Below are 27,827 nucleotides of genomic sequence, written 5' to 3' on the forward strand. Positions count from 1 at the left end.
AATTCGTTAGTGGTGACCTATTTAAAATCTGCTCCTCTCAGACGAGCACAGACAGCAGAGGAAAGGATCTGCTCTCGTCCAACGGTCCTTGACATTCTCTGTTTTGTTTTATCTCCTATTAGCTTTCATAGCAGTGCAAACAGATGGTCTCAGAGCTTCTCACACATTCCCTTTCTCTGTTTTTCTCCGTCTTTGTCCGATTCCTCCACGCTGTATAGGTTAAGATTAATTCATATTTTGGAAAATGGAGAAACAGAATCCTTGTAGAGAACTTTTAAATTTAAGGATAATACTTGTGTGTGCAAATAATGAGAGAGAGAAAGAGAGGAGAAAAGAGAGAGAATATGGATGATGGCCTGAGGATAAGAAAGAGGAAAACTCCTCCCACATTCAAGCTACAGTTTCCCTGGAAGTAACGTGTAGCATATGTAACCGTTCAGGAATGTTTTCTGGGCCACTCATTACACCTCGTTTTGATGCACATGTCTTTTTATCCCTCCGCACACGTCCTATTAGACAGTGGCACAGTGTGTGCCAGTGTGACTGAATGTTCGAGCGGCAGTTGCTTTTCATCATTCGTCAAAACAAGTGTGTCAAATCACTTCCCAGAAGAAAATTCCTGGCCCCTAAAACTCTGATTTGTTATTATTTCCACCAAACTGCAGCTCTGACACCGAGACACGGTGCTCGATGCTGAAATCATGAGTCATCCTACATAGTTTGGTAGGAAAACTGTGCCCTGCATGCCGATTATAAGCCTGCTCTAGTACTTTGTCACTGCGGCTGCCTGTACCCTATTAGCATATAAACTAGGCCCACGGTTTACATTGTAGGGAAGAAAGCCGGCAGAACTATGAAGAATGATCAGCTTATATTCCTTGATGTTGCACTGTCATCTGATCAAAGAGGGGGGGCGTCCCAGTGAACAGTGATGTGGAAAACACTGAGCCTTCAGTGCTGAGTTTATTGTTGTCGCTGCACAGAAGTGCTCCTCGGCTGCTGATGCAGTGTGTCTGAAGCTGAGGCTCATTCAGCCTCATTCTGCCACGCTTGCTATTTCCTCTGTGACTGACTGTATTATGAGGGATGGAGAAAGAGGGAGGCAGTGATTCGGCAAAGGTCGCACGTCACAGACAGACACTCAGATCATAACCTCTGTCCTGCCGTTCTATGTCACGCCTCCACTGTTTCGGGTTGAGAATATTTTCATTTTTTTGTTAAAGAAATAAAGTAGAGCAGTGACTGTTCTAAACCTGGCTGTTCTCTTGGCCTGTGTTAATCCTCCAGAGCTTCTTCTGAATTATTCTTTGTAATTAGTGAGTCCTCCTCAAATAGTTCTACGATATACTGTCACTTTTTATTGGTTGTGTGCAGGACGTTGTGTGCAGAGATTTTTATAAACAGTCGATGGTGCAGAGTGAAGTCAGAAAACTTTGTGTTCATCCTACCAGGTTTATCTGCAATGAAGCCGTTATAAAATAAGATAAAGTAATCCTTTATTAGTCCCACAGTGGGGGAATTGTAATATTACAGCTGCAAGAATCAATGCGTCCATGATCAACCGGTTTCAGTTTTTCCTACACTAATACTAATGTCAGTTTTTTCCTTAAATGAAACTCGGCCCACAGACTGAAGGGAAACTGCCCCATCCCCACAGACAGAGCTGGTCACGTGTTTATTACACTTTTATTAATATAAAATGTATTGCGTTTCCAAATCGCACCAAACTCAGCTCCTCAGACAATTGATAATATACATGACAAGTGTGAAGCTGATTAACAGAGCAGTTAGTGGGATATGCATTCCACGTACGGACAGGACGTTGTGAGACTAGCCGTAGATATGGTACTCTTTACACACATACACTTATATGCAATTATTTTGCGTATAAAGTACATGCTTACTTATTTTTACTGATATTTTCCCGATATCTTTTTTCCCATTGTGGAACTAATGAAGAACTATCTTATCTTATCTTATCTTTCACTGCGATGAGAAGCTTGCTGCAGCTGACACTGACATGAAGGAATGCTCTGGTTGAAAATGTGAGATGTGTGGGCAGACTCTCTTCAGCAGAGATGACTTACATAAGCCTCCAAGTTGGCACTCATTTCATTTTCTTCTTCTTCCTCCACTGCTCCTATCCTTTTTTTCTTATTTTCTCTTTTCTTTCTCATGTACATTCACCTGCACAGTATGATCATTACAGCAATATAAACAGGACACCGCTGGAATGCTAATCCCACCTAGCTCCTTTATTTGGGAGATTACCCTTACTTCCCTAGTCATTACTGTACCTCTGAAAGCACACCTCTCTCTCTCTCTGGGTGGCTTCCTTCAATAGCTGCCTTTGTGCCTTCTCTTAAACAAACACTACTAGTCGGGCAACATTCACTTCCTGGGTTAGATTAGCTCAGGGAATGTGGTTTCTAGAGGAAATGAATTTGGTTTTTAACACAGGGCCCTTCTAGCTCAAAGTAAGTGAAAGCCATTTCACTGATGCACGGTCCAGTTTTTTCTAAAATTTAACTTTTTTTCTGTCTGACAAAATTAGATTTTCTCTCATTTTATGACAACACTGACTGAAATCCAAACCAGAACGGTTGCAGAAAAGCAACACGCTGGTATTTATAAAGGCAGTCCATGTGGTGTTTCATTGCTGGCGCTGTAGGTGCCCGGGCACATGTAGAGCAGTGCGTGTAGGAGGTGTGTGTGGGATTCGGCTCTGAGTAAAGCCTGGCAGCCCATCTATATTCATAGTGAAGGCTGTGAAAGCCATCAATGGCCACTCCACCAGCATTAGCAGAGCTCCAGATGACCTTTTCAGACGACATATATAAAGACAGATTGACTGTTAAAGTGTCCTCAGTGAGCCGTTCCCATTCACACTATTACATGAACAATTGCAAAACAAAAGTAAAATCCAATAATATTAATAGAAGTGATGTACAGTACTGCACTGTTTAGTTTCTCATCATATGCATGTTCTGCTTATGTATCCAAACACTGTGTTTGTTCTTCCAGACGGTTTGTGGTGCAGTGACAAGCCCAAGGTGCTGAAGCTGGGAGTCCTGCCGGTCAAGGCCATGCTGGCGGTGGAGGAGCATCTCTGGGCGTCATCGGGGGGCCAGGTCTTCATCATCAGCACCCACACACATTCTGTGGAGGTATGAAGCCTCGCTCACCCTGATACTGTTATCACGCTGTTATAAATACGTTTCATGTCCGTGTGTGTGTAAATAGTCCTCGGTGCTTGTTTTCTTATCTTTGTACCTGGCCCAGCCGGCCTGTGTAAATCATACAGGAAACAAGCGATAGAGAAAAGGGATGATTAGTGCGTTAATCATCCTCATATCAGTTTGTCAGGTCAGGAAAATAAAAAACACAAAAAAAAAATTGAATTTTTTTTTTGTTTACTTGAAGGTAATTTATTGAGTGTTTTAGTACTTTAGAGCATTCAGAGTTCAGTAGAGAGGGAGGATTTAAAAAAAATCAAATTAAGGGTAGTGAACCGTCATCAGAAAGTAAAGTGGAAACTTTTGAGTTTGGATAAGTACAACATTGCTTAATGTTTTATCAAAAGGTGAAATGTGACACACAAAGTTAATTTAGACATGAACTCTGGGAAATGAGTGGAAAATTGTGTCCAGGCGTTTTACGAATTTCAAATGATGAACGCAGAAGGAGATTGTCCTAGTCGGACACATTCACAACAAGAAAAGAAAATATCCTCATCCTTCAAGTTGACCTCTTCGTCAGTGTCTTCTACTCGTATGGCACCTTTTTTTCATCCTGAGATATTTCTATCCTTTTTTTTATCCAGTTTGAGTCTGTCAACTCTTTGAAACATCATGAACACGCCGACTCACTCGCTGTGACTTTTTCTTGCTGTATTTTCACATGGGCTCACTGAGACATTTGTCAGACATTTTAAAAGAGGCTTGGCAGTGACATTTTGGAAAATCTCCGGAGAAGCTGACTTGTACATTTGCGTTCTCACATACAGCCCTGGGAAATTTCTGTAAAATGTCCTGAGTTCAGTGCATGACTGAAAGCAGTTTTGATGTATAAAACACATCTACTAGATCAGGGCCCCTCACTTCTCTTCTCACTCTACCCGCTCCCATTTTCCTGGAATATGGACGTTATTCCCTTTGTGTGTGTTCTGGCCTGGTTTAGGGATTGGAGGCACCTGCCATGGGTCCAGGAATAGTAACGTTCCTCCTACATGCTCTCACTCATAATCTGTTTAGCCTCATTAAGCTCATTATGTTGCACCACCTGCCTGTCGCTCTCTCTCTCTTCCTCAGCGACGGCCTACAGTTTGTCCACAGTAGTGACTCAAAGTCCAACAGATGAGGGAAGCATGTTTTATAACATATTTTAACACTATGCCATTTGAAGGAAAGGTATATCTCATATAAGTTACAAGGGTTTATATTTACACAAGGTGCAATACAGTACTTGAATGTTTCATATTTTATCAGAAACATGTACTGAGACACTTGTGAATGGACTCTATCCTTTGCTAACTCCACCTACATGTAGAGTAATGTGTGGTGAGATTATGTAACCAGTGGTGGTGGAGTGAGGCTACTCTGTTGGCTCACATGTTTAGAGTTCAAAACTACAAACTGATTGTGATTTCATCTTACGAATGGATTGTAACTTTTTTATTTATTTAATTAGGGTCTGAGCACCGAACGGTGGGAGGCCCTATTGAAATAGGATTTTTCTTATTATTATTATTTGCCATTTTGGTATTTTTCAGGGCCTTGAAATGCTTAAATTCCGACCAAAGTTTGCAGAAAGTACAAAGCCCACAAAAGTAATTGTATTCTGGAGTAATTTGAAATAGGCGTGGCAAAATGGCTCAACAGCGCCACCTACGGAAAGCCCCCTCAGTTAGCTTTCACCAGAGGTGTAAAGTAACGAATTACATTTACTCACGTTACTGTAATTGAGTAGTTTTTTTGTGTACTTTGTAATTTTTTGAGTAGTTTTTTAAATGGGTAATTTTACTTTTACTTAAGTAGATTTTGACTGACTTAAGTAGATTTTGCCTGAAAAAAATAAATAATGACCCATAGAGCTGTTCAGGGTTGGACTCTGATCACGAGACAGAAGTTTGGTGGTGATAGGACAATGCACAGTGGAGTTATGACAACATCGTCTCCTTTGGCGAAGGATGAACCTTTGCCGCAACTCAATGTTTACACGGTTTGAGAAATGTACCAATTCTGAGAGAGAGACGTCACCTTTGCAAGACATCTAGCTTCCTTTGATCTATTACCACTGCCACTACAGAAATGGAGTTGTTTGTTTACGGCTCAGCATCAAAGGATTCATGGTCCATGTATGTCCGCGTTACAGAACGGGTTTTATTGGCATGTAAGCTAACTTTGACGCCATGCCACGGACACACCGTGTGACAAAAAATCGATCTGTGAATAACTTTTAATCTCTGTCTTGTTGACACTCATCTCAATTTGAAGTTGATCCGATGTAAGCCCTGGTACAAGTACATCAAAGTAAAAATGTGGAATATGGCCAAAATGGCCACTAAATGCAAAATAGCAGGCTTCCTGTTGCGTTTTTCCAATTGCACCGAAATACTTTTTTGTTTGTCTGGTCATGAAACACCTGTATTATATCTCGATTTTTGTGAAGATTTGTCAATGTGAACACATTCCGGGGGTCTCGGAGGGCACCGTTGAGCCATTTTGCGATGCCCATTGAAAATTCCTTCAGAACACATACATTTTCACCACTTTCTAACTTTCTGCAAATTTTGGTAAGAATTTGAGCATGTTAAAGCCCTCAAAAAGCCAATTTATTTGCCTGAATAATAATAATAATCCTTACAATTTCAATAGGGCCTCATCTGACCTTTGATGTAAGTGCTCGGGCCCTAATTAGTTCAGGGTCATAGGGCCACCTACTGATCAGTGTGAAAATACAGTTGCTGTAACACTGTCCAATTGACACAAAATTGCTCACGCTACATCAGAGCCCCTACTTGGACAGATAGTATGTATTTAATAATAGTGATTGCGCCACCTAATGGTAACAGGAAGTAAGCTTTGTTTTACTAATATCATTCTATTTACATAAAATGTTCACAGTGTGATGTGCTATTTGATAGCGTGGACCTTAATGAGCAATTAGCAAGGATCGACATTGCAAAACAAATGCAACCCGGAGACTTGCGTTTGGTCATTGATCGCCCTCTCCAACGAAAGCAACAGGCTTGAAATTGCCTGTGCTCAGGCCCGTTAGTGCTACAACGTAGCCCTAGTATTATTAATATTATTGTTTACAAAATCTTGGTTCATTTATTGTGAGACAATTTCAAGGTGCGTTAGGGGTTTTATGCCAAAAACTAAGTCAGTTGTACTTTCCGATCCACAGAACAGTCTCGGGGCAAATCATATCAAGACACTGCAAGGTGACCAGTTTCTTAAGTGTCTCTCTGTGTAGTGACCTGTATCCAGGCTTCATTTTTAGATGTTAATAGAGAGTTGAGCTGTTGTTAAAACGATGTACAACAATCTGGTACAATGAATGTGGTAGGACTTTGCAGTGATGTCAATGGAACATGATACTGAATGACTGAAACTAAAATACTGCTTTTTTTTCAGTGAGTTACATAAAAAGACAAAAATTTGCTATGACTTTACTCCTCTGTCTTAAATGATGAGGGTGAGAGGCTGTTATTAATGTATTATAGCCAATTAATGTCTGTGCCTTGTGAACTTTAAAGATCTTTTAACATTGAAGTCACTTTAACCCAGATCTTACAACAATACCTTTGCTATCTTTGACACATGTAAAACCTGCTGTGTCTGGTACACACATAATAATAAAACCTTAAAAAGGGCTACTATTCTGCATACGTATTATGTGTGCATTGTATTGCAGTACACCGTTTAAAGGACGCTGCCTTTAATTAGTGTGACATGAAAGCAGCTGCCTTTAATCAGTGTGACATGAAAGCAGTTGACTTTAATCAGTGTGACATGAAAGCAGTTGACTTTAATCAGTGTGACATGAGAGCAGCTTTCCTTAATCAGTGTGACATGAAAGCAGCTTCCTTTAAACAGTTTGATAACTAAGGCACTGCTGAGGAGAGGTAAGACCATACTGTTGCTCTTTTCAATAGTGTGTTCAAACGTGGGGAAAAGAGAAGGTGAAGGAGAGAGGGAGGAGCAGAGATCTGTTTCTGTTCAGAGGAAGTGAAATCTGTTCTACAGTCACTGGCACCAGCTGAAATGGAGCAGCAAGAAAATCAACTGGACAGAGAAAGATTCTGCTGTTCTATCTGTGTGGATCCACTGAAGGATCCGGTGACTACTGGCTGTGGACACAGCTACTGTAAGAGCTGTATTAACATCCACTGGGACAAAGAGGATGAGAGAGGAAGCTACAGCTGCCCTCAGTGTAGACAGACCTTCACACCGAGGCCTGTCCTTGGGAAAAACACCATGTTAGCTGATTTAGTGGTGGAGCTAAAGAAGACTGGACTCCAAGCTGCTCCTGCTGATCACTGCTATGCTGGACCTGAAGATGTGGCCTGTGACGTCTGCACTGGGAGAAAACTGAAAGCTCACAAGTCCTGTTTGGTTTGTTTGGCCTCTTATTGTAAAATACACCTGCAGCCTCATCTTCAGTCAGCTCCATTGAAGAAGCACAAGCTGATGGAGCCCTCGAAGAAGCTCCAGGAGAACATCTGCTCTTGTCACGACGAGGTGATGAAGATGTTCTGCCGCACTGATCAGCAGTGGATCTGTTATCTCTGCTCCCTGGATGAACATAAAGACCACGACACAGTTACAGCTGCAACAGAAAGGACTGAGAGGAAGAGAGAGCTCGTGCTGAGGAGACAAATAATCCAGCAGAGAGTCCAGGACACAAAGAAAGTTGTGAAGCTGCTTCAACCGGGGGAGGAGGCCGTCAATGGCTCTGCTGATAAAGCAGTGGAGGACAGTGAGGAGATCTTCACTGAGCTAGTCCGTCTGCTTGAGAAAAGAAGCTCTGATGTGAAGCAGCAGATCAGATCCCAGCAGGAAACTAAAGTGAGTCGAGTCAGAGAACTTCAGGAGAGCCTGGAGCAGGAGATCACTGAGCTGAAGAGGAAAGACCATGAACTGAAGCAGCTCTCAGACACAGAGGATCACAACCAGTTTCTAAACAACCCCCCCCCTCTGTCACCACTCAGTGAATCTACACACTCATCCAGCACCAGGATCCGTCCTCTGAGGGACTTTGAGGACGTGACAGCAGCTGTGTCACAGGTCAGAGGTCGAGTACATGACATTCTGAGTGAGACAGAGACAAAGATTTTACAGATTGTGTCTAAAGTGGATCTTTTACTGCCACAACCAGAGCCCAAGACCAGAGCTGACTTCTTCAAATATTCACGAGAAATCACATTGGATCCAAACACAGCAAACAAAGATCTGTTATTATCTGAGGGAAACAGAAAAGTAACAGTGACGAAAGAATGGCAGTCTTATTCTAATCACCCAGACAGATTCACTTGTTGGAGTCAGGTCCTGAGTAGACAGAGTCTGACTGGACCTTGTTACTGGGAGGTGGAGGTGAGGGGGAGAGTAGTTAGTGTAGCAGTCTCATACAAGAATATCAGCAGAGAAGGAGACTCAAATAAATGTGGATTTGGATTCAATGATAAATCTTGGATGTTACATTGTTATAGAAACAGTTATATCTTTTATTACAACGAGATGAAGACTCCAGTGTCAGGTCCTTGGTCCTCCAGAGTAGGAGTGTACCTGGATCACAGTGCAGGTGTTCTGTCCTTCTACAGCGTCTCTGACACCATGACTCTCCTCCACAGAGTCCAGACCACATTCACTCAGCCTCTCTATGCTGGAGTTTGGGTTAGTTATTCTCCTGGAGACACAGTTGAGTTCTGTAAACTCAAATAGACTCGAGTCATTAAAAGCAGTGATTTAGATTCTGTGTTTAAATCTTTAACCTCTTTCGTCTCCATGTTTGTTGATCAAAGTTCGTCGTGGTGACGTTTCTCCTCCGCACAGAGATCAGCTGCCAATCAAACACTGACCTTCCTTTATCAAATATATTTAGTTCTCACTTTATTAAGACAGAAATCTATAATTACACTGACATGAATGTGTTTGAAATAACTAATGTGACTGTTGTTTTGTAAATCAAAGTAGAAATCAGGTTGTGTGATGTTCTAGAGCCTGTGTTGATCCTGATCCTCATCAATGAGCTCATTATTTGTTCTTTTCTATTCCACATGTAAGATGGAGGTGAAACAAACTGTCTGTGAGTCCATGAACTCACTGAACAAGAGTCACTGAACAGACTTTACTGATGAAATTTACAGATGTATAAAGCCGATGTATAAAAGCAATACAAATCTAATGTGTGAAGAAGCTGAAAGTTGAAATAAAGAATAAATTCAGTAGGTTCTTTTGTCTTCATTCCAGTTCAGTCTCTGTCTTTGCAGCTTTTCTGCACAAAACAGCTTCATCTCAGAGAAATGAGCAAAATTTTCTTCCACTCGCTGATTTTCAAAAACCAGATCTTATTAGGACCCGAGCACCAATGATGGGAGCCCTATTGAAATTGTAAGGGTTATTATTTCTTTTTTTCAGGCAAAAGAATTGGCTTTTTAAGGTGTTTAACACGCTCAAAAATATTCTAAAGTTTGCAGCAAATTAGAAAGTCGTGAAAATGTACATATTCTGGAGTAATTTGAAATGGTTCTGTATCTCTGACATACATGGTCCAATGGAATCCAAACTAGACATGTAAGACAAGGGTCCCTGCCTGATGACATCTACACAGAAATTATGAATTAAAATCACAGCGCCCCCTGGTGGCAACAGGAAATGTCTTGTTTTTTTAACGTCTTACACTAGGCTGTATTGCTCATCATCCACTGACCTCAACCACGTCAAACTGTATCAAATGGGTCTCAAGACATTGATAATGAAGACATAAGATTACTGTGACTTTTCGTCAAACGCCTGCAAACATTCATATGGTTTTAAGGAATGGGCGTGGCAAAATAACTGACTAGCGCCCCCTAAATAACAGCCCTGGCACTTGATTGGCCGACATCTACAAAAATCAATAGGGACATGTGTCTTTTCATGACAAACAAAAAAGTATCTTGGAAAGATATGCTAGACCAAACAGGAAGCCCGCAATTTTGGCTTTAGTGGCCACCAACAGCCAGAGATCCTCCTCGAAAAAAACATTTAGTCTGAGCCTAGAAAGTTACAAATATGTTGGTGCAAAAAACGGAAAAAAAATGCTCCAATTCCCGTCATTTTATGTTCGCCAGTGATAATGTATTTATGGTGACGTAGATGCTAATGAGAATTACACAGTTTACAATCCTACAGGCTGTATACACTGACCTGTTTATATCTGTTTATCAATTTTATTATTTTCTTGTTTATTTTTTTGTGATAGGTTTGGTCCCTCATACTGAATTTAGTGTCAATGTGCAGTAGTGTGATGACTTACTCCTGTCACTATGCCCTGTGCTCCTGATCCAGAGGCAGCTGGAGACCCACCAGGAGGAGGGCATGGTGGTGTCCCACATGGTGGTGGCCGGGGTGGGCATTTGGATCGCCTTCAGTTCGGGTTCCACACTCCGCCTTTTCCACACGGAGACCCTGGAGCCCCTACAGGACATTAACATCGCTACACCTGTCCACAATATACTGCCTGGTAATACATCATTTTAATTTTGTCTGATTTAACACTAAGAAAAATGACTTCATGGCTCTTGATTGAAAGGAAATCAGAAATGTTTAAGGAACTGTCCAGTGTGGTTGATTTTGTGTAGCTTGATGGAATTAAAGGGGACAGTTGGACTCTAGTTGCTCTTGCAGGTGGTTCAATCTTCTTTGATTTTTTTCTACTCAATAGCCAATAACAACCACCACCTGTACCCTTCTCCTCTTGCAGCCCTCAAAGAATAAGCAATATGGATATTGGATGGATTGAGTGTTTTCTCACCTTGAAGAAGTCCTTGGCCTGTGTACAGTCATGTGGTTTGAGATTGATTGATAGTCATTCTGCGGTCTCACCTCCTTTACCACCGTACCCACCACCATCACTCTCAGTTCTCTCTGCCTTCTCTTTGAGTGTCACTCAGTAATGTGATCCGCACGCCTGACGGGGCCTGAAACCTTTTAGTGAGTGTCAAACTGTCCCACAAAGAACAGCAAAGCATAGGTGTTCTCCTTTTTGATCATCTCATCCACTGTGCTTATTCAAATACGCCTCTGCACCTGTGGTTGACGTTTGAATGTCCCCTGAGCTCACGTGTTAAAAATGTTGTCTTACTCGTTACCTGTCAGTAATTAGCTGACATCAGTGTCGTAGCTCATCCAGACAGCTGTTGTTATGGCAGCTCTGTCACGCTCTCGTCCTCTTCTAAACAGTGGATCTGGGACCTCTCATTTTGTCCCTATTCATAGTGTTGCGTAACAAACTAAACTTTTGACCTCCTCAAGTCATTTTATGGCAACGTAGTGAGTTTTGGAAGGTGCTGTCTAAAAGGAAAAATCCAGCTCAAAATTGAGCTCAAACACAAACTTTTATGATTGACCAAATATAGACAGGAATTTAGATGTCGAATTGAAATACAGTGCAGATTTACAGCTGAGCTACTTTTGGAGATCAGCATAAATTAACAGTCCTCAGCCACATGAAACATGAGAGAAATGAATCACTTCATAAGAACAAACAACCCCTTCTCCAATAATTAATCAAAATGTAATGGTGGCAAGCTTTTTTAAAATTTATTGAACCATGAAAATGTCAAGCAAAAAAGATCAAAATATGAACAACTAGACAGGCGCTGAAGAGCACATACCGCCGCCATGGCCAACAGACCCTTATGAAACCACATTTAATTCCTAAAATTGGATCCGGATTTTGCTTTTTGGATCCACATCCACACATCAACTGCTTCAAATTTTACACACTCATAGATATCACTCCTCTAAATATGGCTTATACCCGTGAATTATTTCCTGTGAAATTGGTAAAAATGTTTCTTTAACCCATTAAAAAAAAAACTTCCTGACCTACACCACGTCCTTCCACCAGGTTTAATGAAAATGTTTTTAGTAGTTGTATTAGTAACAAATGGACAGAGGTGAAAACATAACCTCCTTGTTGTAGATAACAATGTATGAATATTTGCAGGTTGTTTGTTTGATCTAATGTAGCGTTACGAGTGAGTGCAGTGATTCTGATCACAGAGGTTTTTCTCTGCTTTGAAAGGTAATTTGATTACATCATCCCTCCGCCGTGGCTCACCCTGGGTCTGTGATGTTGTAAGGCGCTGCTGCTGTAGACCTGTCATTAGCAGGTTGTAACAAATACAGAGGCGAGCGAAATGAGCCATCGCTCACAGACAGTTTCATTCCAGATGAGTTTCTTGCAGATGAGCTAATATTTGTTTTACAGGCCCTGGAGATGTTAACCCCATGATGCATAGTGCATACCCGAAACTGAGGAGTGAATTGCATTGTATAACAAAACAACACTGCTCTCAGTTCCTGCCTGTGTCCTTTAGATTAGAAACTGGTTCAGTTTCTATGGTAATAGACCATAGTGTTTGTATTGGGATGTGACATAAGGAGAAGCTCCTGCCATGTGTGTTTAAGCCAAACATTGTCACTGAGGATGTTCAGATCAGATCGGATGAGTGTTGTAGTTAAAGTGAATCAAGGCTGAAGTCATCACAGTAGATTTGGATCTTGTAATCTGTTGTGTTACGTCAGCTTGACCCAAAAACACAGTTGTGTGTTCTGTTACTGAGAGGAGATTGCTGCTGTTGGGAGGAAGTCTGGATGTGTGCAGTTGAGAAACTGCTGATTTCCTCCATACAGAGTAATGCAGACAGCTAGAAGTGTTTCCAAAGTTATCTTTAAAGCTGCTTTCAGACATGCACTGAAGTCTGGATATTACCTGACATGCACTGAAGGGGTTGGAAAAAAACGCAAATGTCCGAGTCAGTTGCTGTGGACATTCACATACATGTTGAATATAGCTATAAAGAAGTCGACTTGATAAGACACTGAGAATTGACAGCTGATGCCAGTGTCGAATTGCTGTAATAACAGCTACATGTATTCATCATGTCCTCCCTCCTCCTTCCTCCTTCCTCCTTCCTCCTTCCTCCTTCCTCCTTCCTCCCTCCTCCATGCTCTACTCCTCACATGTCGTTGTGATCGTGTCTGATCATCTCCTGCTTTGTTCTTCATATGTGAAAGGCAAAGTCAGAAAAATGTCCCGACCATGTTTTCCAGAATTCCCAGAATTTTATATTTGTTCAACACTTCCATACTTTTTAAACTGGAATATACTTCTGGTATAATCTTGTTTTATAGTTGTGGTACCTGAAGATTTTGAATCTGTGTTTTTGGTCACAGTCGTTTTGTGTGTTATGATCTTCACTAATTAACTGGCCCTGTAGTCTGTAGCCTTACCTGTTCGTCTTCATCATTAACAATATCGTCATTAGCTTAGTTGAGCATAGGATGTGTTTGCAGTGATTCCTCCGAGGGATTTCTCTGTTATTGCTACGAGGTAGGAATAACATTCAGAAAGGCATCAGGAGTATTTAGGTACAAAATGTCAGAAGCACGTTGCGTGTGAGTCGTGTTGAATCTGCTAAATCTGCACGGTAGCTCTTTTCATCTGACTCTTCTCCTTTCTTCAAGCGACATGAGTTAATCTGCAGAATGTCAGATCCCTTGTTATTGGGTTTAGGGAGAAGGTTTTTAAATGTCACTAATTTGCTAGAGCAGCTCCGAAGCCAAAATCAGGCTCTGCAAATGTAAAAAAAAAAAAAAAAAACTGCAACAAATAACCATTCTCTAATGTCCTATTGTAACCATGGCTACAGGTTTTTCACCGTGGCACGATGATGAACAGCCATTCTGCAGCGTCATGCTTCTGACTGTAGAGAAAAACAGATTAATGGTCAGTGCTATCAGCTCTGAATTTCCTTGAGGACCTTTCAAATTGCAAGGGAAACGTGTACAAGATAAGAGAACTGCTCCGATTCCCTTGATCCTCGTGAGAGAATCTCTGTGTGATGCCCAGTGTTTGGAGTTACGGGGGAAGGCCTCTTTCTCAGACAGATGTGAATGATAAAAGCTGCCTGCAATGGGACCTCGCTGCCAGTACTGGCTAATAGGATCCATGCAACCGCGGAGGAAGCCGTATCTGGGACAGACCACCGCACATGAAAGCTTCCCTCCTCCGGGGCCTCGCCATCAGAAAGCTCACTTCCTCTGATAGCTGCACTGGCTCCTTGGCCTGTCAGTCAGCATGGAAATCAAAAGTCTTTTTCTTTAATCCATGATCAAGGGTGTGTAGATGAGATTTGTTTAATTTGAATGAAGCAGTTGCATTGAATCCACCTGTCTCACTGGCTCTCTGCTTGTCGTCTGTGTTGATCTGCTCCAGAGGGTTCCACCCTGGCACTCGCTGCTGCTGGCCGCTGCCGGGGGAACAGAATGAGACCAAAAAATGTGCTGTTTCTGCACAATCTCTGGCGTAATTGGATTTGCCAGCCAAACAGTTTGGGACAGGAAGGGACCGTCTGCAATCCATGTGTGTGTGAGGCCAAGAGTGACGGGGCCTTCCCTCTGCAGCGCCTCGCTCCATCCACACTTGTTTACCGAGACACGAGTTAGAAATGAAATCGTCTCGTAGGAAAATAGCAATGAAATTAGATCTTTTTTTTTTTTTTTTATGAATCTCTGAATCTCCAGGAAGTCAACGTTATTTGAAGGAATATCACATTACAGACCCTAATGCGGATGTGGCTTGTCTACAGAAAACACACTGATCCAATGAGCTGTATCTCCTCAAAGAAAAAACACAGGGCGTTGTCTTCAGTGTGAACGGCGTTGATGAATGGTGCAGTGTTAAATGCAGGAGGTGCTGAAGGTGGTGTTATCCTTCTCATGTTCGAGCATGTTGGAGCAATTTCTTCTAACTCCCGTCTGTGGAGACCACACTTCCTTATCCAAGCACTGAACACACAGCGGGCTAATATGCCCTAATAGCCGTCATTATCACTGTAACTCAAAGCTCGTGTTTATTAAAGAACCCTAGACAGTTTATGTTTTAGAGTAATTTAGTGGTATCAGTAGCTGATTGGATGTCGTGTTTATTGGACTACTCTATATTCCCAGTGTATACCGAGTGTGTTAGACACGCAGAGATGCAATGGGGGTTTTCTTATTAGCTCCACCAAGGAGGTTGTTGTTTGGTTGATTGTGGGTAAGATTAGACAAAAACAAATGAACAGATTTCCACAAAACTTGGTGAAAGGATGGTTTAGAATAGTCTAAAAATGGCCAAATTAAAGGAAACATTTAGAAACACTTGTGTTAAATATAAATATAATGAATGAATGGGTTCTTCCGTATGAGTCACGGAAGAACCCATTTCATCCTGGTATGGATGGGAGGTGGATTCAGGAATCTTTTTATTTCTCTTGCTTTAACATTGACATGTATTAGCTTTTCACACAGAGAATAATTAATGGATCTTGATGTAAATAATCAGACATATTTAGGGAACTGATATCTATGAATATGTGAAAATTTAGGCCTCTGCGAGACATGCACTCTATTTAGTGTTATTCTGGTGTGTTTGTTGTTTTTTTTTTTTTTTTGTAAGTAAGATTACACAAAAACTTTTTGATGCATTTCCCAAAAACTTTGGTCGGGGAAGAACCCGTTACATTTGGGGTGGATCCAGGATTTTTTTCACTTTCTTTAACTTTGCGAGATCGTGCGGTTTTGGACATTTTCACTGATTTTAAAAGGAGCCATATTTAGGGTTCTTCTGGATGTGAATTTATTTTATTAAACCTATTTAGGACCAGGGTAAAGACAAGGCCAAAGAATCGACAAAAGCTGAAAATGAATCATAAAATCCCCAAATTAAAGGAAATCATTTTGGGAAGTCATTGCGTTAAATGTAAATAAGTTTAAACTTAATACAAGAATATCGTAACAAGTTCTGAAGAAGCACTTCAAAAGGCCTCCATCAAAGCAAGACCTTCCTGTCTCAGAGGATGGTGGCTGACTGGCTGGGGTGCTGAGGGTCTCGTCTGCCTGTGTATGCTGCTCTGTGACCTATAAAGGCAGCCGTGCGCGGTCTAATGGGAGACAAACATCAGGGGGGTCAGTAAATAACACCTCCAGCTTCTCTTTGTTTGTACGCCACTATTGTTGCACACGTCCCAACACGGATAACATGCTTAATCCTGAAGGAACGTTCACTCACAAAGCGCTGACTCAACATGATAGCGTCCCATAGCTGCACTGTCAGGGAGCTACAGCTAAAACTGAGAATCTTTGAAAATAATTAATGGTGTGTAGTATTCAGGATTTATTTGTAACAACATCGTTCTGGTTCGAGATCCCACAGATACACGCGTTCGACTAATCCTGAGTCATTCTTAGCTGTCAATCATTACGTTTCACCCCATTTATATAGCGTCAAATATCTAAATTAAACCAAACTTTCCTGAAAAACACTTGAACATTAGTCTGATAATAACTAAATTGAATGTCAGAAACCCTCTTTGAGAAAAAATTATTTGATGTGTATTTAATTTATTTTTATTTTTTGACCCATGTCCTATCCAGTAACATGGAGGAGGCAGGGTTTATTACATATACTGCACCCGGCCACCAGGGGGCGATCAATACACTTTTGGGAACATGTGTTACAATAGTAGTATTAAAGAAAGATGTTGTAACTTCCAGCTTTAGAGCCTGATCCAATGATTCCTCACATTCTGCTGATCTGTTATTCCTCCACTAATAGAATAGGCTGATACAGTGTATTATTGCAAAGTTTGGGATTTGCTCCTCCCGCCTGCTGGTGCTTGTCGGGAGCAAGTGGAGATCAAAGTGGGGCTGTGGTGCGGGATCAGGGCCAGAGCCGGGCCGTGTTGATGCTCACTCTGGGTTTATTTTAGTTCACCCTCTGGGTGGGGAACTCCAAATATTATGAAAGGAGGAAGTTGAGCAAGGCCCCCTCCGACCAGCAGGCCGTGTGTTCCTGCTCACTCTGGATCTCATTAGAAGCACATGTGGGCAAGACGCAGCCTCGTCCTCCACTGTACCTGCCCTCTGTCTGTCTGGCAGGGTTCCTGGAAGTGTGGCCGGGTGGCGTGTGCGTGTGCCCTTAGCAAGGGGTCAGCTCCGGGGAGGGGGGGAGCGGGGGGGTCAGCCTGCAGAGACTGGCAGTAATTTTTCCTTAAACCCAAGAGGATTACTTTTAGGGAGGAAATTCAAGTCAAGCTGTTGCAGCAGTAATGACTCATGACAGTCTCGCCTCCCACATAGCAGCACTGAAATGACTGTTTCTGCCAAACCCCAGATTCCTCACACAATCCTGAAAAACGATGATTTTGAAATCGATTCAATAAAAATGACCAGATACCGTTTCTCACACAGCTCGCTCCCGACACGGCTCCCGTGCAGGGTCGGTCCGAGCCGAGCGCCCAACTCCACATCACAGGTCACATCACAGGTCACCAAACATCCGTCAGCGAGCCTGAAAGGTGCTGTTAACTTCACAAAAGCTGCTTTAAAGCCCTAAAGAGCATCACAGTAATTTTTCTAGCCAGGAGGGGAAATTAAAGGTCAGCTCAGATTGTCCCTTTGCAGCTGCCGTAAGCTTCCTCAATAGAGGCAGCGCTCCCTGCTTAATTACACCAATCTGTTACATAACACTTTTGTGTTTGCCTGTTTGACTCAAAGCGGACAACAGCTCTGTGTTTTTCTGCGTTCAGCCTCTTGAAAAGAGCTCGCTCCTACCCAGACTCCTCTCCTCTACGTTGCCCTGGAGACAAATAACCGCTGAACATCATCGCTACGAAAATGCCCCCACTCGCTAAAAAGATATATGTGTCCTCCCTCCCACACACACACCACACTGTATTCAGGCTGAAGTGGCCCATTAAATATGCACTTCTATGATTTTCCAGGAGAGAAGCGTGTGCTCGGTGCATCTGTGTGAGGTCCAACAGTTCACACCTGACACCTTAAACCCTGGAACATGTCTCAGCCAAGAGCCATTTAACTCTGACCATTGCAAATGTCACTGGATTTGACTTCGGGAAATGAAAGCCATGTTGTGTGTTTGTTTTCTTCTGCAGGGAACCAGCGAGTGTCAGTGAGCAGCCTGCTGGTGTGTCATGGTCTGCTGCTGGTGGGGACCAACCTGGGGGTGACGGTGGCCCTCTCTGTCCCCAGACTGCAGGGGATCCCCAAGGTCACAGGTAACACCAAACATCACTGAGTCACTATTTCAAATGTACTGTTCTTATGTAAGATCAAGACTTAAATACCTATTTTACACCAGATTTAGCAGTTCCATCATAATTTAAATAAGAATCTCGCTCAGTTTACGAACTGTTTCGCCTTAACAAGGGTTTCCAAAAGAGGAAACTAGAGAATGTCTGGTGTTTGGGTTTTTTCGTAACAATAAAAAATTTTCAGGTGAAAACCTATTAGTTTATTCATCATAGTTTTAAACAGCATGGCGATATAATGACCTTAAAATAATGTATTCTCAAGAGGAGATATTGCATTCAGGAGTCTGTGATTTGCTGTTTGCTTGAGATCCCTGAAAAATAAGTTATTTGTTGTTTATTTTGCCCTGGATAGGTTCTCACATTACTCATGTTAGGTGAGGCTGATTACATTTTATGGTTATTGACACAAAAAGTGGCAATTCAAACATATGATAAAGTTTCAGATTATTAATTTCACTTCTCAGACATTCATATTGATGATAAACATTCACAAAAAGCAAAGTGTGTGAAACAAGCAGGATGAGCCCTGATGTGTGTGTGCTGGTCGTCAGGTCGAGGCATGGTGTCGTTCCACGCTCACAGCGGAGCAGTGAAGTTCCTCACCGTGGCTGCTGCGGTCTGCAATCGATCCACGGGCCCGGCCTCCCCCGCCCCTCCCGCCCCAGTCCAGCCAGCAGGGACTGAGGATGCGGAGAACACCCCCCCGCCCCCGGATGCAGCGCCGACTCCTCCTCAGGGCCGAGGCGTGTGGCTGGGGGAGGCGGGCTGCACGGCCATGGCTCTCCGAGACTCTGCGTCCTCCTCGTCCTGCGGCTCCCTGGCCCCGTCCCAGGGCTCGCTGGAGCACGGGCCGGAGGACGGCGCCCTGTACGACGTGCTCCACGACCCCGCCCACCAGCGGAGGGGGCGGCGCTCCAGCAAGGTGGACGTGAGCTCGCTGCTGGTGGTGTCCGGGGGTCTGGGCCACCGCAGGGTGAACAAAAAGACCAAACCATCTCGCCACGAGGACACAACGTCCACTATCATGATCTGGCAGATTCCTTTACTCCACATGTGACACCAGAAACTCATTGACGGGTCAGTACAACAGCATTCTATCAGTTACAAGTAGAAACTATGTTGTGTGTATACCTCTCACCAATATTTATATATTTTCTGTGTTTTTCAGGTTTCCGGCTCCACAGAACTCTCCCTGTGAGACGTGGTGTTAAACTTCACAGAAAATCACAACTAAACGTGTTATTTAAAGCAGAACTGCATCGAGAACTCTGCATCATCGTCTCCTGCCATAAAACACAAAGGATCGATAAAACCACTCAACCATTACGCTCGATACAAACACCATCCGACAGACAAGTCGAAGGATACTCTCCACTTGTTAAGGATGTATTTAAAAAAAACACTACAAGGTCTTTTCATTTCACTCTCTGATAAAAGTGTTCTATAACATGGCTAATACATTCCATTGCTTCCCAGTGTTTGTGCCACACAGTTGACTGCAGTGTTTAAACCAGTGTTGAAAAGGAAACGGGACTCGATCGACGACGTGGTCCTGCTCAAAAGGCTCGCGAGGAAACGACCGAGCTTTGAAAGTGTTACATGGAAGTTTCTCGTACGATTATTAGGATTTAGGACTTCAGATCGTCTGTCAAGGCTCGAGTTGTGAACGTGACGTGTAGCAGCTCAGATTCACATGTGCAGCAGATCTGGGGTCAGAGGAAGTTTTTATATATATGGAATCAGATGCTTTTTTTTTTTTTTTTTACCATTGAAGCTGCAACTATACTGTAAACAGAGCAGAGAAAGGGATATAGAGAAAAAAAGGTGAAGTATGGATGACTGAATTAGTTTGAGAGGGTCTGAGGAGAATCCCTGGCTGGCCAGGGATTCTGTTCATAAAGGGAAGAAAAGAGTCTTTATCACCACAAGAGAGTTTGTTGTTTCCCCCTAATGCATATTTGTTTCTCACATAAGGATATTTTAAAAAAAGGATGAAAAGCTTTATACTTTGTTATAATGTGTATGTATGTCTGTTATGTGCATTAACAAATCCATAAACATTGTTTTATTGAGCAAACTTGTGTATTTCATGATTTTTTTATTGAGAGTTTCCTCTTTTTTGTGATTATATCTTTTTTGTCGTGTCAGTTAAACTTTCAGGGAAACACACGTCGGTCTTGTGGAAGCTTTTCTGCAGTTTTGGAATCTTTAAAGCCAAACAAAGTACAGTTTTGAAGCAAACCCATTTTTGTCATACTCAAGTGGAGATAAAAGAAGGAGGAAATGGTGTGAACACTTTTTTTTTATTCAAACCTTGTACTTCTCCTCCGCTCCGACTGTGTGCAGCCATCAGTACATGCAGGGACTAGCAATGTGCCTGAGGGGCTGCAGGAACTGAGCCTGATGCAGCTCTTCCGGGATTCTGCTGCTCATTTCTCCCACTGCCGAGCAGAAAGGGTCAAGACATTCTCTCTCTTATGAGGCTCCCGCCCACTCGTGCTCAGCCGGCTTTCACGATCATGTCAGCTGTAACAAAAATAGGCAAGATGACTCTCGAAGGTTTTCATTGAAAGCTGCAATCCACAGCACCTAAGGATGATTCCTAAATATAATCTCATCTGATTTTTACCGACTTGAACTTGAGATCATGTTTAACTCCTGTAACTGAACACTGTCTTGTATTTATTAACCAGAAGTAAAACATGGCCACACCTCAGTCTCAGTGTAAGTAAGTAACCGGGTTATCAGTGCGTCTGGCTGGGTGTTGCCATTGCTCACATATCAAGACAGTGCTGGGTCGTGAAGTCCTTTTGTTATCCCTTTGACCCTGATGTTTCCATGGAGACACTTCCATGCTGTGTGTGTGTGTGTGTCGTCAGCGAGTCTTTGTTCTCAGAATATCTGGCATTAAACCCTCCCAGCTGAAAGCTGTCTAATCTCACAGGGCCGATAGTTGTGCGATGCCCTCGTGGTGGCTCCCGTCTATTTTTGTATTTGAAGGCCAGTTGCTAAGACGCTGCACAGTCTCCAAGGAGGAGAGGTTGTGGACCCCAGGATTTACAAAAAAAGAAAATTGTGCTCCTGCAGCTGCTGCTCTTTAGTGATGCCCCTTGTCACAGGTTGAGTGTGTTTATGTCTCACACATTTTGATTGGTTCGGACTGTGTCTCTCATTGAACTCCGCGTGAAATAGTGTTGCATCATCAGCAGATGGAAAATGTGAATTTAACTTTCAAAGCATTGGGAAGTTTGTGGTTAAACCTCCCTCATGTACACTTTATTTATTACCTCCACCAATGAGGTTATGTTTCCATCAGTGTGTTTGTTACCATGATTATGCAAAAGCATCCACATGGATTACCATACATAACATGGTGGAAGGCTGTGGTACGGGTCGAGGAAGAATCCATCAAATTTTGGTGTGGGTCGGAAACAGAAAGGATCCAGGGTTTTACTTTCAACTTAATATTTAAAGATGTGGTGTTTTATACGCCATTTTTGTTGATTTCTCAAACATTTTGACATATTTAGGAGACTAATATTTATGAGTGTGTAATATTCCAACAGGCAATACTCTTTTTGGGTTTATTTTAAGTGTAGGATCACACTTTTTGTGAGTCTTATGTTGGGGTTGCTGTACCAGTGTGTGTGCACAGGCATGAGGGGAGAAAGGGAGGGAAGGAGGGAGGGAGGGGTGTCCCACATATTTAAATCCCCATGCGGACCCCCCCTCCTGCTGCCACACGTCCTGGTACCCAGCTCGGGGATGATGCGTAAAGGAGGATGCGTAACGGAATGTCGCATCTCCTGGATGAGTCCGGAGGGCGCGCACACGACAGATGGAGCCGCGTGCTTTCCTGAGTGTAGGGTTAATGCCGACTGTAGTGGGCGTGGCTTATATCAGTAATAACCGCCTTACTGTAGTGCACTGTACAGAACAGAGAGAGAGAAAGAGAGAGAGAGAGGAGAGGACTCAGCAGGAACTCACCACACAGACACTGGATGTGCCCAGCAGCTTCACACCGGAGGAGCTCACCGATCAGAAGGAGGTGCGACCTGGAATGACTGGTTGATCGTCCCCTCCGTCCTCCTGCCTCCTCCTCCTCCTCTTCCTCCTCTTCCTCCTCCTCCTCCTGCTGCCGCCGCCCGGGCAGACACCTCAGTGCGGGTCGGGAGCGGACAGAACCAGGAGGCTGCGCAGTCTGGATGAAAAGCGCTGATCGGAGGGACAAAGCGGCTGGAACGTGTCGGGAGAAGTGAACCAGCGGAGCCGCAGGAGAGTCTGCTTCATCGGGACTTACGTAACTGAGCTGAGAGGAGAGACCAGCAGCAGAGAGAGGGAGAGAGAGAAGCTGCTGTTGAATCAGAACCGCAGGTAGGTCACATTTAACGGGAGCTGATCTCACATCCTTATATATAGATTCTAATGAGGTTACCACACCTCGTCCTCCCGCAGGACTCCACTGCGGGACCTGGTTTATCACGTTTCCATGGACACGGTCTGTGGAATGTCTCACAGGAGTTACTGATAAAACACAATCCTCCTTTTATTCTTCATATTAGAGATTAATTCCTCCATCGGCGCAACACCCTGTGCGCATGCGCCCTGGGCGTCTCCAGATTACCACGACTAACGGACAGACCGTGTTGCACATACGTCGAGCACTTTTATGATCAAAGCCACACGTAGGAGTGGCTTTGATCTGCAGATAATGCACCCAAAAGCCTCCACGTATAGGTTGACATGATGCCACATTACTATAGTGGTGAGTTGTAGAGCAAACCTGGCAACAGCAGGAGAGCAAGGTAATATTTTCCTTTAAAATCCACTGGTTCCGAGCTGTTTCCACTAGAGAAATAGCGCCCCTCAGAGATGTAAGGCCGTTTTATTTGTACAGCCGATTCCATACACAGAGGTAGATTCAAGGTGCTGTACATTAAACACAGCACAGAGACTAGATGAAAAGAAAAATCTATTTAAAAGCAGAATGCAGAGTTTAAGATAATTAAAAGAGATTAAGAAGTCAATGAAATACCAAGGATAAAATCTGAGTTTATATTTAACAAAAGTTGAAGATGTAAAATAGCTGTTCCTCCTGTGATGGTCTTTTTAGATTTGCTTCAAACTCTTGCAGCAGATTTCAGATGAGTTGTAAGATGATTGTCTTTTCAGGAAATCCTGTTAAAAGACCACCGTCATCAATTCTACTGGAAATAAAATTGTAAATCTTTTTTCTCGCTTCCTCCTTGTTTTCCCTCCATGTAGGTGAAGTGTTATTCTATCCCGTCATCATGATCGGCGAAGACAACGTCTCCTGTCCCTAGTGAGGACGTCAACATGAACGAGGGCCACAGGCAAGGCGGAGGGGCCATCACCATGGAGGCCGACGTCATCCTCCACGTCGCAAACCCCGACCTCATCAAGCCCGCCAACAGAGATGGGAGTTTATGTCCGGGGTACGTCCAGGCATTCCTGCCGGAGGACAAGGACTTGAGCCCTACTCCGGTGTTTGAGAAGGAGTACCTGTTGGATGGGAGGCTGATGGAGAATAATCACATCGATCATCAGAAAGGCAACGGCTCATACGACTCCAGAGCTGATCAGTACCACCTCTCTAATGTTAAGGGGGCTCTGGATCTCCCTCTTCATACTGACTCTGTGTCCAATCATGTTTCTGACACGCTGCAAAACTGTACAAGCAATGAAATGTACAACGGCGCCAGAGCCAAAGTATGCTTGTCTAGTGGAGGCCAAGAGGAAACTGATCGCTCAGGGCTAAAATCAAACCTGGAACAGCCAGCTGAAAATACATCAGCGAAAGAAAAGCCTGATCTAGTCATCGAAGTTGGCGGGCAAACAATCAGTGCTCACAAATCTGTCCTTGCAGAGAAGAGCGACTACTTTAAGGCGCGGCTGTCACGAGACATCCTCAAGGTAAAGGGAATGAGCTACAAGACATTGTCTACGTTGATTGACTACATTTACACCTCCAAGGTGAATGTGAGCAAGGACAATGTCGTCGAGGTCATCACAGGCGCTAAAATCCTCCAGATCCCCTGCGCCGTCCAGGCCGCCATGGACTCCATGTCGGAACAAATCACTGCAGAGAACTGCTACGAGATTCTTACCATCGCCAAAAAGCAGCGGCTGAACGAGCTGAAGGAGACGGCCTATGGCTACATGAGCGACAATTTCCTCAAGGTCCTCAAAGACCCCGCCGTGTACGGGCGTCTGACCGGATCGGAGCGGGACCTGATCCTTAGGAAGAGAATGGAAGGGAGGAAGACGCTGATGATCGCAGAGATAAACGATGTGTTTGATCGAGTCGGGAGCAGGCCGCAGAGTCGCTGCGGCAGCCGGCCACAGAGCCCCTTGTCGGAGGGGTCTTTAGAAGATAACCATATGATTTACTTCTTTAACGAAACGGCGAATGACTGGAGACCTTTGACGGCGATGCCTGAGGACTTAAACACTAAAGGGTGCGGGATGTGCACCTTGTACAACTACCTGTTTGTGGCAGGGGGGATCAAGGGCAACGGTGACAAAGGCAAAGTGTCGGACAAAGTCTTCTGTTACAACCCCATAACCAACCGCTGGGCTGAGGTCAGACCTCTGAACCAGGCTCGAGCCCAGCTCAAGCTCGTGTCCATGGACGGCCATTTGTACGCCATCGGAGGGGAATGTTTGTTTACAGTGGAAAAATACGACCCTCGCATGGACCGCTGGACTACCGTGGCGCCTTTGCCCAAGGGAGCCTTTGCCGTGGCCCACGAAGCCACCACCTGCAGCGGAGAACTCTACGTCTCAGGGGGCTCCCTCTTCTACCGCCTCGTCAAGTACGACCCCAAGAGGGACGAGTGGCAGGAGTGCCCCTTCAACAACAGCAGGAAGAAGTCCACAGACATGGTGGCGTTCAAGAGCTTCATCTACCGCTTCGACGTCAACCGTGAGCAGGGCATCACCGTCTTCAAGTACAACACCATAGTGAAAATGTGGCACGACTTGGCATCGCACAGGCCCGGGAGCCACTTACCGTTCAGGTGCGCCGTCATCGGGAACTGCATCTACTGCGTGAACAAATCCCAGACGCTTCAGTTCGTAGTGGAGGAGGAGGGCGGCTACTTTGTGGAGGAGGCGCTGAGGGCACCTCTGGAGGCGAAGGGCGTTCTTTTTCCTTTTGTGCTCTCGTTGCCTGAAAAGCCTGAAAAAGTGACATAGTGTGTGCGTGTGTCATCCAGAATAAAACATTATACCTGGCTAAACTAGAATAAGCAGAAGACATTATACACACTCTTCAGTGTCAGCTTCTGTCCTTGTGTCTCGATGGCTGCTTTGCAATGGAATGTGTGTGTTTGCATGGCAATTTAACAGGTTTGCGCCTTAAAAGGAAACATTTTATTTGTCAGTGTTGAATGACTGAATGAAACCATATTTGTATCTGACTGTAAATAATGACATCATGAAAGTGACTGTAGATTTTTTCGTGTATCTCCTGTGTTCAGTTTGGTTTTGGTGCAATGTAGAATAGACTTGGAACATATTAACTAGTTTACTGGTGACTTTGGTATCAAAAAGTTGTTTTGCTGGAGATTCTATTGTTATAAAAAAACGATGGAAGCAGTAATAGTGCGCTTTATGAATGATGTAAGGCAGGTTCTATGCAAATGAAACAGAATATCTGGAGGGTCTGCTGTTCATGGTTACTAAGAGCGGATTTGACTGGAACAAGTACGATGTTTTGCCTTTTATTCATCCTGTGAAATATCCTCACATTATATTGAGTGAAAAAACAAGAAACTGCTGTATTCATCTTCTAAACTGAACAATATTCTTGCTGGTGAAGCATTTTTTTTTACCTTTCATGAATTTAGACAACGTTCACACAAAGCAAATTTGTATTTTCATCTGCTTCGAGTTAAAGCTTTAGATTTTTGCATCACAAATCAGAAACTGACAAAGTACACAGTATTCTTCTTATAGTGCCTCTTCCCGGGTGTAACAGTTCCTGCATTTAGCACATTTGCCAAAGATAAACAAGAATTATTTAAGGCTATAACAAACCTGCATAAATCCAACCCACAAACAGTATAATGTATTTTCACATCAATTTTTTTCCATTAGATTCTTAATGAAGGAAGCACTTCTCACCACAGTTGAGTCAAAAAGAAAAACAACAGTAGTTTAACTGGAGGAGGATCATGTATGCTGCTAACTGACACTTCTCTGGAAGGTTGAGGAGAAGTCACTCAAACTCCAGAGAGCTGCTAAGACCTTCCCTCTGTGACTTTCAGCAGCAGGACCCTGTTCACCTGTTACCAGGTTGTTTCCATGAATAGGGTCCATCCCTTCAGGCCCAACATCAAATCCGACCACTGTGCTGCAAGGTCCCGGCCCCCCCCCCGCTGCCTCCACTGGTCATATGAAACTAATGAACCATGTTCTTCCTATATCGGTGTATGCGAATGCCAGTTTTTGCTCTTAACAGTCCTTGCTTTGCAATAATACAGTGGCAGTTTTGTATTGAGGCTAACGCTGATTTATTCCTTGAACAAATAGCTTTTGATAATATTTGTAGAAGTGTATCCATGCAGTCTATGTCACGCAGACAAAATGGATGTGGTTTTGTATTTTTTTGGGCTGGCTGGCTGGCGTCTGTATTTTGGTGATTCTTTTGGTTTTTGTAAGGAGTTGGTAGTTGTGGATCTGCTGCTGTGATGGACAGTAAAGTGACGGTGAGGCTTCCTGTTCATGGCGAACGTACGGAGTGAGCTGACCAATAAGCTGTTGGATAATGTACATCGGTCAGAGTTAAGTGCTTCAAATAAAATATCTTCTGTTTGAAAATGACCCATGGACCTCTGAGTGTGTTTTCAACATGATGCTTTGTTTGGGTTCAGTAAGCCTGTCACACATGGAATGGACCTGCCATCTAGTGGGCTCGGAGTGCAACTGCACCCAGTACTGCTGCTGCTCATGGCCAACAAAACATTAAGGAACTAGAATGGACAGATAGATTGATTGACTGCTACACCAAACAACACACACTTAAAATGATAAGTCTCCTAAATATGCGTGATTAATTTCATTTCGATTCATGAATTTCAATCAAATTGGTGAAAGTGTCAAGTCAGAGTTAATGAAAAAGAAATTACTGGATGTGCCAAAACATTTTATAGTTATTTCTTGGCCGTGTCCCATTCTTCCACACAGTTTCAATCAAATTAATTTAATTTCCTTGGCACAGGGAACTAAGATGTCTGTTTGTGTCACCAATAATGTACGGTGATTGTTGTAATATTCACAGTTTTCTATGCCAATAAGATGTGTGGGTTTACGCCATTATGAACAATATTATGGAAAATTGAGATTTTCATCTGTGTGTTATTTAGTGCAACAAATTTATTGCAGCTGGCTCTGAAATGTTTTTGATGGAGCTATCATGCCAAATACGCTT

General features: G+C 43.3%; 2 protein-coding genes across 2 annotated transcripts in view; both read left to right on the forward strand.

Moving 5' to 3' along the window:
• Nucleotides 1–20,406, forward strand: part of arhgef10 (Rho guanine nucleotide exchange factor (GEF) 10) — a 49,901-nt gene extending 29,495 nt beyond the window's left edge. The window contains exons 25-29 of the mRNA XM_061082757.1: nt 3,025–3,167; nt 10,557–10,731; nt 18,215–18,337; nt 18,925–19,450; nt 19,542–20,406. Of these exons, the coding sequence (XP_060938740.1) occupies nt 3,025–3,167; nt 10,557–10,731; nt 18,215–18,337; nt 18,925–19,430 (947 nt within the window). The 3' untranslated portion in view covers nt 19,431–19,450; nt 19,542–20,406. The remainder of the gene's footprint in view (nt 1–3,024; nt 3,168–10,556; nt 10,732–18,214; nt 18,338–18,924; nt 19,451–19,541) is intronic.
• A 2,234-nt stretch (nt 20,407–22,640) lies between these two features.
• Nucleotides 22,641–26,136, forward strand: LOC133015923 (kelch repeat and BTB domain-containing protein 11). The gene is made up of 2 exons (XM_061083211.1): nt 22,641–22,747; nt 23,639–26,136. Exon 2 carries the CDS (start codon nt 23,711–23,713, stop codon nt 25,589–25,591), a length of 1,881 nt encoding a protein of 626 aa, XP_060939194.1. The 5' UTR covers nt 22,641–22,747; nt 23,639–23,710; the 3' UTR covers nt 25,592–26,136.
• The last annotated feature ends 1,691 nt before the right edge of the window (nt 26,137–27,827 follow it).

The sequence above is a fragment of the Limanda limanda genome, chromosome 12, assembly GCF_963576545.1.
Source record: "Limanda limanda chromosome 12, fLimLim1.1, whole genome shotgun sequence".
NCBI lineage: Eukaryota > Metazoa > Chordata > Actinopteri > Pleuronectiformes > Pleuronectidae > Limanda > Limanda limanda.